This window comes from Budorcas taxicolor, chromosome 22 (assembly GCF_023091745.1).
Source record: "Budorcas taxicolor isolate Tak-1 chromosome 22, Takin1.1, whole genome shotgun sequence".
Lineage (NCBI taxonomy): Eukaryota > Metazoa > Chordata > Mammalia > Artiodactyla > Bovidae > Budorcas > Budorcas taxicolor.
The window spans coordinates 25,787,835-25,800,234 of record NC_068931.1 but is presented as its reverse complement, the minus strand read 5'-3'; the positions used below and the strand labels follow the sequence as shown (position 1 = coordinate 25,800,234).

General features: G+C 39.2%; 1 protein-coding gene across 1 annotated transcript in view; it reads left to right on the top strand.

Annotated features, from left to right (window-relative positions):
* Window positions 1-12,400, top strand: part of RNF125 (ring finger protein 125) — a 42,319-nt gene that overhangs the window by 17,373 nt on the left and 12,546 nt on the right. Inside the window, exons 2-4 of the mRNA XM_052660601.1 lie at window positions 2,567-2,720; window positions 5,977-6,071; window positions 9,400-9,490. Of these exons, the coding sequence (XP_052516561.1) occupies window positions 2,567-2,720; window positions 5,977-6,071; window positions 9,400-9,490 (340 nt within the window). The remainder of the gene's footprint in view (window positions 1-2,566; window positions 2,721-5,976; window positions 6,072-9,399; window positions 9,491-12,400) is intronic.

The following is a 12,400-nucleotide window of genomic DNA, read 5'->3' as shown; positions in this document are numbered from 1 at the left end:
GAGACGGTTTACTCACTCAGTCTGGTCGACATCACGTGCTCTGCCTTCAGCAAAGGATTGTGGGCACCTGAATTGGGGTCCCACCAGTTTGCATCTCATATAAGAGGGGTGGGTCCTGCAGAGCAAAATCAGGATACTGTGGCAAGAGTAAGGGGAAATGGGTGCTGGGCAGACATAGTTCAGTTCAGTTCAGTCACTCAGTCATGTCCAACTCTTTGCAACCCCATGAACTGCAGCACACCAGGCCTCCCTGTCCATCACCATCTCCCAGAGTTCACTCAAACTCAGATCCATCGAGTCAGTGATGCCATCCAGCCATCTCATCCTCTGTTGTCCCCTTCTCCTCCTGCCCCAATCCCTCCCAGCATCAGAGTCTTTTCCAATGAGTCAACTCTTCGCATGAGGTGGCCAAAGTACTGGAGTTTCAGCTTTAGGATCATTCCTTCCAAAGAAATCCCAGGGTTGATCTCCTTCAGAATGGACTGGTTGGATCTCCTTGCAGTCCAAGGGACTCTCAAGAGTCTTCTCCAACACCACAGTTCAAAAGCATCAGTTCTTAGGTGCTCAGCTTTCTTTATAGTTACCTCTCACATCCATAAATGACCACTGGAAAAGCATCAAGCAAATGCCAGACATAAGTATCCTCTATGTGTATTAAGGGTTTTATCACAGAGGGAGAAGAGAATACTTTCAAGAATCAGTAATGGCTAATCACAATGACTAATAGGGGACTTCCCGGGTGGCACAGAATCCACCTGCCAATACAGGAGACGTGGGTTTGCTCCCTGGGTCAGGAAGATCTCCTGGAAAAGGAAATGGCAGCCAACTCCAACATCCTTGCCTGGGAAATCCCACGGACAGAGGAACTTTGTGGGCTATGGTCCATGGAGTCACAAAGAGTCGGACACAACTAAGCACACACGCACAATGGCTATTTGCGAATTTTGTTTGTGAAATTTCCTTGAATTGTGTACCTATGATAGATGAACTTTTCAAGAGCTAGCAAATTATGCTAATATGTATAGCCTATTGAAATGCTCACTTTTACTGTGTGCACTTAATTTTCAACAGTTCCCGTAAACAGGTCAAGATTTTGTGTGAATTCTGTTGATTATGTTAATATTTTGTCAAGATTATCTTTGAGAAAACCAGAGAATGTATTTATTGACATGGAGGACATTCCTAATAGTGGTAATTTTGATTAGGTAATTTTCTATATCTGAGGATGAGTTTAAAATTATGAACACTTATAATGTGTCTTACCTCCTCAACTTGTTAGTTTTTTGTCTGACACACAAAAACCCAGAGAACAAAGACCTATTACCCCCCTTCCCCCGACACACAAATTTTAAGGTAAAATAAGATTAAAGAAAAGAGTATGTTAGATATCCTTTGAGTTATAGGGTTTTTTTTTTTCAATGTAGTTGATTTATAATGTGTTACTCTCAGGGGGCTTCCCTTGTGTCTCTGCTGGTAAAAAATCCACCTGCAATGCAGGAGACCTGGGTTCGATCCCTGAGTTGGGAAGATCCCCTGGAGAAGGGGAAGGCTACCCACTCCAGTATTCTGGCCTGGAGAATTCCATGGACTGTATAGTCCATGGGGTTGCAAAGAGTTGGACACAACTGAGCAATTCTCACTTTTGAAGAAGGAAATGGCAGGTGTAGGCAAAGTGATTCATTTGTACATAGATACATATAGATATATAGATTCTTTTTCAGATGATTTTCTATTATATGAATAGGTTATTATAAGATATTGATATAATTCCCTGTGCTATACAATAAATCCTTGTTGCTTATCTATTTTGTGTGTAGTAGTTTTTATCTGTTAATCCCAAACTCCTAATTTGTCCTTCCCTCTCCCTTTCCCCTTTGGTAACCATAAGTTTGTTTTCTCTGTCTGTGAGTCTGCTCAAATAAGTTATCTGTATCATTTTTTTTAGATTCCACATTTAAATGGTATTATATGATATTTGTCTTTCTCTGTCTGACTTAGTAGGATCACCTCTAGATCCACCCATGTTGCTGCAAATGGCATTATTTCATTCTTTTTTGTGGCTGAGTGATATTTGAGTTATAGTTTGAATTCTGTTTGTAGGAAGGCTGTTTCACCACCTTGCCTGTCACCTTTTATGTGTCTAGTACATGTGGTGAGAACCTGTGACCCACAGGGAAGAGAAAGAGACTCTCCAGCAAGTGTAGGATGCAAATGGAGCTCTTTTTTTTCTCTAATAATTTTTATTAGAGTACAGTTGATTGACAGTGTTATGTTAGTTTCTGCTATACAGCAAAGTAAATCAGCTATCTGTATGCATGTATCCCCTCTTTTTGGGATTTCCTTCCCATTTAGATCACCACAGAGCACTGAGTAGAGTTCCCAGAGCTGTTCAATAGGTTCTCATCTGTTATCTATTTTATAATAGTGTAGATGGAGCTTCCACTTGGCAGAACTGCTCTTAGTATGCAAGGTGTCATTAAAACACAGTTTCCACACATGAACCCCCAGTGGTGGCTCCTTAATTCCTGTCAAGGAGAGTGACGTGTTCTTGGTTTGTGTCCTGTAGATTCTGCCGTTCTTGCATCGCTACCAGTCTAAAGAACAATAAGTGGACCTGTCCTTACTGCCGGGCCTACCTTCCTTCCGAAGGCGTTCCAGCAGCTGATGTCGCCAAGAGAATGAAATCTGAGTTCCGGAATTGCACCGAATGTGACACTCTGGTACGTCACCCTGCCTTTGCTCATAGTTACCAGCTTAGACCGCCGAGAAAATTGTCAGACAGTTAGTCATTTCACCTCTGCCTTTGACCTCATCCTACTCGGATTTCAAAGTGGATCGTCTCAGTCTCTCCTCTTCCTGTCCTCCAGTTTCATAAGTAGGGACTGCAGGAGAGCCGTCACCTGATGCCCACCATCACCTAATTTCTCAAACAAGTGCTTTCATCGACCAGCTCCGTTTCCTCCCTTCCCATTGCTCCCCTCACCCCTTATTATGTGGCCTCTATTATGTTATTGTAGCCCACCCAGTGAGTAGCTTTATTTTCAAGCCCAGTGGCGTAATTCCATCTCTGGTGCTCTGGGCTTGGCAGTTTTTATCTCTGTTGACCGCTGCCTCCCTGTTACCGTTGATACTATACTAGTCTGGTTAGATCATGTGAGGTCTTAGAAGCTGTGTCAAAGATTCTAGATTTTATCTTAAATGCCATAGGGTGTCATAGAAAAAGTGTAAGCTTTTGATCAGGTTTATAGTTTTAAGCTCTCACTCAGGCATGCGCACGGAGAATGGTTTGGAGGGAGCAAAAGCAGAAGTGGTGGAGTCAGTTTACTGGCCTTTAGGATAAGTGGTTAGGAAGCTGGGTTAGCGTAAGAGCATTAGATATGGAATAAGAGGTTGTTTCAGGGTGTATTTAAGAGAGGGATTGAAGAAAACTGGTGAGTAACTGGATGTGGGGTGCATAAGAGTGAGGTGTCAAAGATGGCTTCCAAGTTTATGAGATGAGTAGGTGAAAGTGCTAATTTGGGGAGCAAATTTGGAGAAGAATCTACAGAGTTAAGTTTTAAGTTTTACATACATTACATTTGAACTGCGATGGGGAATATATCTAGATATTACCTGTCTAGAGATCAAAAGGGCGATCTTATACTGAAGATCTCAATTTCTTAGAGGACCTTTCCTGATTGTTCATCTAAATTATAATCTCTTAAACACTTTCTCTTAGCAGTCTGTGCTTTCTCTTTAACTTGTCGCCATTTGTAATTACATATTTGTGACTTAAATTTAATGTCCATTATCCATTATCCCCACCAGATTTCAGGAGGGTAAGGATTGTGTCTGTTTTATTAGGTTCTGTATCAAGAACTTTGAATGGTGGCTGGAACATAGTAAATGCTCAAATGCATTTTTTGAATATTTATATAAGACCTAAATCTGTTCATGGCTGTGAGACTATGGAATCTATGCATGGTCTTTGGATTCAGACATCTTAGGGTTGAGCACTAATTCTCTCACTTACTGTTTGTGATTTGGGGCAAATTATTAATCTGAGTTATTGTTTGAGTCTTTGTAAATTGAAGGAAAAGATAATGTTCGTGTCACAGGGTGGTTGTAAAGATGAAAGACAAACCACAAGTGGCTTTTAGCATTGTATGCTCAGTCGTGTCGGACTCTTGCAACCCCATCGACGGTAGCCCACCAGGCTCCTCTGTCCATGGGATTTTACAGGCAAGAATAGTGGAGTGGGGTGCCATTCCCTTCTCCAGGGAATCTTCCTGACCCAGGGATTGAATTGCATCCCTTTCATCTCCTGCATTGGCAGGCCGGTTCTTTACCACTAGCATCACTGGATAGGATTCATTTTAGCACTGTGGAAATGAATGCTCAAATCAATAGCTTTTCACATTCTTAGTAATCATTACTGCTTATTTTTATTTTGATATTTTGCCATCGTTTAAAATTCAACATGCAAAAAATCAAACTCAGCGTATTATTCTGTTATTCAGTTCTTTGGTATCTGTCAGAAACAAGAGCATTCTCTCTATTATCCTGGGTCAGAATCTGCTTCCTTTTTTCACTACTTATTTCTGATTATTCACAAGTATTTTGATCTTTCCTTTGGGAGATTTCTTTGTATCTGTCTCTTCTTGCTGGGATATTAGGCATTCTCAACTCTGCTTCCTATGAGTCCTGGCCAGATCTCCATTCCATGAGTATCCCAGTCCCCAGTATTGAACGGTTTCCTATCTACTTGTCTTCACATCCTTTGTTCATTTGTTTTTCCTCTATTAGAATATAAACACCTTTAAGGCAAGCGCAGTGGCTTATATACTCCTGCCACCGCTGACAACTGATTTCAGTTTTGTGTCTGGGGTAGACACCCTATGAATTTATCAATTCACTTGTCAGGATACAGTCCCCAGATTGCTACATTTATATGAGGAATGTTGATCAAGGACTGTTCTTAACGAAAGTCACAGGGAGAGGAGAGAGCACTGATGTGCAAAGTTGGATGTTAAATGTTGTAAAGCAGTCTGTTTTAAGACAGCTGCCTACATCAGTCCTAGCTTTTACATCTTTTTAGATGGATAAAGCAAGGATTTGTTGTTAACGTTTCCATTTGCTTTTATTTTTGTCTTTTGTGAAGCAGTTACGACTGCTTCTTTGAGATGGCAGATTTCATGTTTGAGGTTGAACTTCCGTAGCTCGGGCAAAATGAAGCAGGGTGGGTCAGCTACCTTACCACAACCCTAACAAAGCTTCCTTTAGCACAAGATCTTATCAGAGTTTCTAATGACACATTTAGTAGAATATGTGCTATGCAGCAACAGATCCCTCATGGTTAGGATCTCTGAATGTATATCTGGAAGGACAAGGGCTCTTTATTCTGCCTTCATAAAAATGGACTGCAAGAGCTGTCCTTTATATTTGCTCTTAATGGGGCCATTAAGTATGCTCTGTATTGTGAATTCATGTAATGCTACTGGATGTATTATAAAGCCATGGTATTTATATCTTTCCCTGAAGCACAGGATTTCTTTTTGCTTACTCCTGACATCTCTAAAATCCATTTATTTATTCTTTTTATCTCTTTCTTTTTACTTTTTTCCCCCTTTCCTTCCTTTTGCTCTTTTTCTTTCTTCCTTCTTTCCATCACTAATTTAGGTAATAGTATCCAAAAAAAGTAAGTTGGATTTAATATATATTTTTTCACTTTGAAAAACATATGCTTTCTAAAAGAATCAAATTCAAGAACTCAGCTCCCGGATCTTCTAACTATAAAGAAATTTTAAATCAGTGTTATTCTTGATAATGCCTTAAATTGATTGAACTATTACCTTGACTGCATCCTTTTACTCAACTGACCCCACGCTATGACCTTATTTGAAATAAAGAAAGCAGTGAAGTTGGTCACAGAAGACTTCATTGATTGAAATGAGCCTCTTTTGAACAGTGAGCTTATTTTGATCTGCTTTCATACAGGTTTGCCTCAGTGAAATGAGAGCACACATAAGAACATGCCAGAAGTACATAGATAAGTACGGACCACTGCAAGAGCTTGGAGAGACAACAACAAGGTTTGCTTCTGTACACTTTGCTTTAATGCTAAATCTGACATGCTTATAAAGAATTTAATGGGCTGGAAAGCGTAACATTTTTATTATGAAAATATGTATATGGTTATGTTTTGGCTCCTAATCATAATACCTCTTATTAGTAAACATTTGTTTTCAATGATTAATAGCAGTAATTACAAAAGAATTTTCCTCTCTCTGCTTTAAAAACTTCTGGGAGAACCAACTGGACCCTGGAGAGATTGAGGAAGCTTCCTCAGACAAGTTTATATGGAGGAAGATCCAAAAATAGAAAGCAGAACTGTTCAGTTTCTGTTAGGCTCTGTGTTGTGACTAAGAGTCTGAAGGAGATGATGGTTATGAGATTACTGTCTTTAGTTTTCCATCACCACTGCTCAGTCTCCCAGCTCATTCCCTCTCATTTTCCTGCTTACTCTTTAGAAGGGACAAAGTGACATTTCAGTATATATTCTAACACGAAAGAACACGCATGGGGCAGGCATTCTGAATCCTACAACCTGTTTGCTGGGTAATCTTATGTGGGGCTGGAGGAAGGATAGAGACAGCTAGTAGGTGTAATGGAGGATATTGATCATTATTTTTTCTTAAAAAAAAAAAAAGAAAACAAATCTAGGTCATTAAAACTCCAGGAGATAGTGGAGGATAGGGGAGCTTGGCATGCTGCAGTTCAGAGGGTGGAAAAGAGTTGGATACAACTCAGCAACTGAAGGACAACTATTCTGAATGGCAAAGGAATTACAAAGTTTGGCATTTGGCTCTGCTGAAGAAATAGATAAATGCTTTGTGTACTACTGAATGGAGATAATGGCTTTGAAACCATTAAGTCTTCCTATGAATTCAGCTATCCAGTAGAGATATTCAGTATAATTTATTTTCCTCTCCTGAAGATAAATGTTAGTTATGCTCATTTTAAGAAATTACGTGTATCAGTTCAGTTCAGTTTAGTTGCTCAGTCCTGTCCGACTCTTTGCGACCCCGTGAATCGCAGCACGCCAGGCTTCCCTGTCCATCACCAACTCCCGGAGTTCACTCAAACTCATGTCCATAGAGTCAGTGATGCCATCCAGCCATCTCATCCTCTGTCATCCCCTTCTCCTCCTGCCCCAATCCCTCCCAGCATCAGGATCTTTTCCAATGAGTCAACTTTTTGCATGAGGTGGCCAAAGTATTAGAGTTTCAGCTTTAGCATTAGTCCTTTCAATGAACACCCAGGACTGATCTCCTTTAGAATGGACTGGTTGGATCTCCTTGCAGTCCAAGGGACTCTCAGGAGTCTTCTCCAACACCACAGTTCAAAAGCATCAATTCTTCGGCGCTCAGCTTTCTTCACAGTCCAACTCTCACAGCCATACATGACCACTGGAAAAACCATAGCCTTGACTAGATGGACCTTTGTTGGCAAAGTAATATCTCTGCTTTTGAATATGCTGTCTAGGTTGGTCATAACTTTCCTTCCAAGGAGTAAGTGTCTTTTAATTTGGAGCCCCCAAAAATAAAGTCTGACACTGTTTCCACTGTTTCCCCATCTATTTCCCATGAAGTGGTGGGACCAGATGCCATGATCTTCGTTTTCTGAATGTTGAGCTTTAAGCCAACTTTTTCACTCTCCACTTTCACTTCCAGCAAGAGGCTTTTTCATTCCTGTTCACTTTAGCACAGGACAAAATACTTAATATTTTGTAATAATCTATCAAGGAAAAGAATCTGAAAAAGAATGTATATACATGTATATACAACTGAATTATTGTGCGATACGCCTGAAACTAACGTGACAGTGTAAATCTACTCTACTTCAATAAAAAAAATTTTTTAAAGATAAAAAAGGGGAATGCCCTAGCACTCTAGTGGTTAGGACTCTACACGTTCACTGCCAAGGGCCCAGGTTTGATCCCTGACTGGGGAGCTGAAATCCTATAAGTGTTCAATGCAGCCAAAAAAAATTTTTTTAAGAAATACTACTCCAATATATCTTAAATTTCATAATCCAGAAGTCTAAATGTTTCTCTAGAGATTACTTTGCAAATGCACCTTTCATTATAGGATTAGATTTATTCCATACTCCTGTAAATTGTGAGTATTTTAGCTCTAAGAAGAGTTTTGAATTCTGTTAGACTGGCCCCAGGGACCAGTAGGAAGGAAGGCTAACAAGCGAGCTAAAGAAGCATGTGGTTTGATTGGAAAGTTGATATGAAAATTTTAAAGTATATGAATACTAATTTATCCTGCTAGTTAGAATTAAACAACAAAGAGTTAAAATAACCAAAATGAGAAGGGTTGTTGATTAATTAGTCTTACAAGATAGATTAATATTTGCATTTAATATAGAAATCTTTGCTTTATAGAACTTATAACATAATTCAAATTTTTTAAGTTCTTATGCAAGGAAACTATCCAGAATACATGTCTTGGGGAACAGGAAGTTATATCTATAATGGAAAATGAGTGAAAAATCCCAAGCCTCTGTATTGTCCCTAAGAATTTAAGGCAGCACTATGCAATGGAAATATAATGCAGAACACATGTAATTTTAAATTCTCTAGTAGCAATATTCAAAAAGTAAAAACAAGTGAAATTAATTTTTCATGTATGTATTCAACTGGTTAAAATATTCTCCTTTGAACATGTCATTAATATATAAATTATTGAGACATTTTATATATAAAGCTTGTAAACTTCAGAGTGTATTTTAAACTTCTAGCATATCTCAGTTTGGACTGACCATATTTCAAGTGCCTGGTAGACACATACCTAATAGCTACTCCACTGGACAACACAGATGTGAAGGACAGGTACTCCTAGATGCGCATAAAGAAGTAACAAGATAGTTGTGGGCTGTTTTTCTTTCTTCACTGGATGCTAATACTGTGAGTTGACATCTGTGGTTATATTTGCCAGTGTCATCAGATATTCTGGTTGGAGAACAAGTAACACCCAATTCAGATGTTACCTGAATTAGAAAAAGAAGTAAAAGAGACAGAAAAAGTAACATAGATACAGCTGGGTGGTATGATCCTCTGTTTCTCAGTTAATGGAGCACTCAGAGTGTACTTTCCTTCCAAAGAAAATAAAGTGCTTCACATGCACTATAACTGTGTCTCTGTCCTGCCCCTGTGAGGTTACACATTTGCATTGCTCATGAGAAAAAATTTAGGCACCAAGATTATTATCAGGATAGGAAAATGAATATGAAATCGAAGGAATGAGCACTAGAAACTAGATCCACCTACATTCTGTTTTTTATCTCTAGTTAAGTGACTGCTGTCTAATTATCAGTAATTTCAGTAATATTTGTGTTCTATGCAATTTCCAGGTGTGTATGTCCTTTTTGTCAGAAGGAATTGGATGAAGACAGTTTGCTGGATCATTGCATTACTCATCACAGATCAGAAAGGAGACCTGTGGTGAGAAATTATGTTACTATATATTCCTGCAGTATCTAAATTTGATATACATTAGAAAATCCATTTATGGGCTTCTATTTATGGATATATCATAAAGGATAATTTATGTCAAGGTTACAGTGATTCTATGACTATGAACACCATGTGAAAGTGTCTAGTTGAAACTGACAAGAATTACCAGTGCGCAATTACTCTTTCATTTATGGAATTAGACAACATTGTCTCTTACAGATAATCATGGGCGTAATCAACTAAGCAGATCAAAAATGCATAGTTAAGATTTAATGTTAGTATGCTAACTGTGCTCACATCCTAAGTGAGAAACATTTTTTAATAATGCAAATATGGTTATCAAGGCAATAATACACTAGACATGAAAAGTAGGAAGTCATTCACCTTTATTAATCAATTCATTAATTTATTTCAGAGTCTGAATATTCATCAATAGGCTCACAGATTAAAATGCATATTGTTTATTATTTCCTTGATCTATTGTGAATGCTGCCTTTCTTAGTTCTGCTTTGCAGTGTGGCTCTTACAATTTTCATTTTTGTATAGTTGAGAGGTAAGGCAGGGTGATGATGGATCATCATCATCTACTTGGCCATTTTACTTGTTTTTAAAATTTGGATTGCTGCCAGTTTTTAGGATTTGCATTCACGTTCATGTAGGTTTAAACTTTCTATATCGTTTTTTTCTTAAGAGGAAATTCCATAAATTGATATTTTGGGGCCCAAGAGTGCAAGTTTTAATTAACACTCAAAACGTATTCTAAAAAGTTTGAGTCAGTTTATATTTGTGTCAGCAATTGTTGAGTAAACTGCTTTCACCGTAACTGGCCAAAATTGGGTTACATTTATTTTTAAATTGACAGATGTAAAATGATACCTTGAAGATTATTTTGGATTTTATGAACTGAACTGAACTGAACTGAAACAGAACTAAAATATGTATGTGTGTGTGTGTGTGTTTCATATATGTAAAAGTTTGGGGGGTTTTTGAGTTTTAAAGTTTTTTTTTTTTTTAATAAAATCCTTTTGGAAGGTGGATGAGGTTGAAATGTAAGTTTATTAGATGATTGATAGATAGCACTTACAACAATACTATGAGATAGAGATGATTATTATTTTACCAACGGTAAACTCAGACTCAGAGAGGTTAAGTCTTACAGCTGGTAAGTAAGCAGAGCTATAGTTTGAAGCCCAGTGTCTGTCTAGCTCTGGGGCATAAACACCTGTGCTCTACTAGCAAGTTCAAGAGAAAAGCCCCACAGCACAGTCAAAGGTCTTTTTTTATTTACCCTAATGATCCAGGGGTTTGGTTCTTGGAATGGCTAGCTAGGAGCTTGATATGTGTTGGGGGAGCAGCGGAGATTGTCATGGGCTTTTCCTGTTTAAGTTGCCCTTGGAGGAACTGAGGTAAGGAAGTGTTTTACGATTGGTCCCTGGGGTACCTTCCTAGAGGAAGCTTGAAGAAAGCATTGGGGGACTTCCCTGGTGGTCCAGTGGCTAAGACTCCGAGCTCCCAATGTAGGGGACCTACGTTCAATCCCTAGTCAGGGAACTAGGTCCCACATGCCACAACTAAGAGCTGGTACAGCCAAATAAATAAGTAAATATTTAAAAAAAGAAGAAAGAAAACATTAAGATGGCATAATAATGACTACCACATACTGAGTTTTCTTGGTTTGTCTTTTGGTTTGTTTTGGTCACGTGCACAGCTTGCAGGATCTCAGTTCTCCAACCAGGGAACAAACCTGGGCCCCTGCAGTGAAAGTGCCGAGTCATAACCACTGGACTGCAGGGGGATTCCCGATACACTGAATTCTGGGTGCCTCTTGAACTCAGTGAAATTTAACTTAGATGTCTATTATATCTACTACTGTGGGCAAGAATCCCTTAGAAGAAATGGAATAGCCTTCATAGTGAACAAAAGAGTCCAAAATGCAGTACTTGGATGCAAGCTCAAAAACAACAAAATGATCTCTGTTTGTTTCCAAGGCAAACCATTCAATATCACAGTAGTCCAAGTCTATGCCCCAACCAGTAATCCTGAAGAAGCTGAAGTTGAACGATTCTATGTAGACCTACAAGACCTTCTAGAACTAACACCCCCAAAAGATGTCCTTTGCATTATAGGCGGCTGGAATGCGAAAGTAGGAAGTCAAGAGATACCTGGAGTAACAGGCAAATTTGGCCTTGGAGCACAAAATGAAGCAGGGCAAAGGCTAACAGAGTTTTGCTAAGAGAACACACTGGTCATAGCAAACACACTCTCCAACAACACAAGAGAAGACTCTACAAGAGCCTCTTGATGAAAGTGAAAGAGGAGAGTGAAAAAGTTGGCTTAAAACTCAACATTCAGAAAATGAAGATCATGGCATCCGGTCCCATCACTTCATGGCAAATGGATGGGGAAACAATGGAAACAGTGGTAGACTTTATTTTAGGGGGCTCCAGAATCACTGCAGATGTTGACTGCAGCCATGAAATTAAAAGACACTTGCTCCTTGGAAGAAAAGCTATGATTAACCTAGACAGTATATTAAAAAGCAGAGACAGTACTTTGCCAACAAAGGTCCGTCTAGTCAAGGCTATGGTTTTTCTAGTAGTCATGTATGGATGTGATTTGGACTATAAAGAAAGCTGAGTGCCAAAGACCCTGATGCTGGGAAAGATTGAAGGCAGGAGGAGAAGGGGACGACAGCGGATGAGATGGTTGGATGGCATCACCGACTTGATGGACATGAATACGCTCTGGGAGTTGGTGATGGACAGGGAAGCCTGGCATTCTGCAGTCCTTGGGGTCAAAAAGAGTCAGACATGACTGAGCGACTGAACAGAACTGACCAAGTGCCTCTTTAACTTCTCCCAGCAACCCTATGAAGGAGATATCATCAACGCAGCCTGA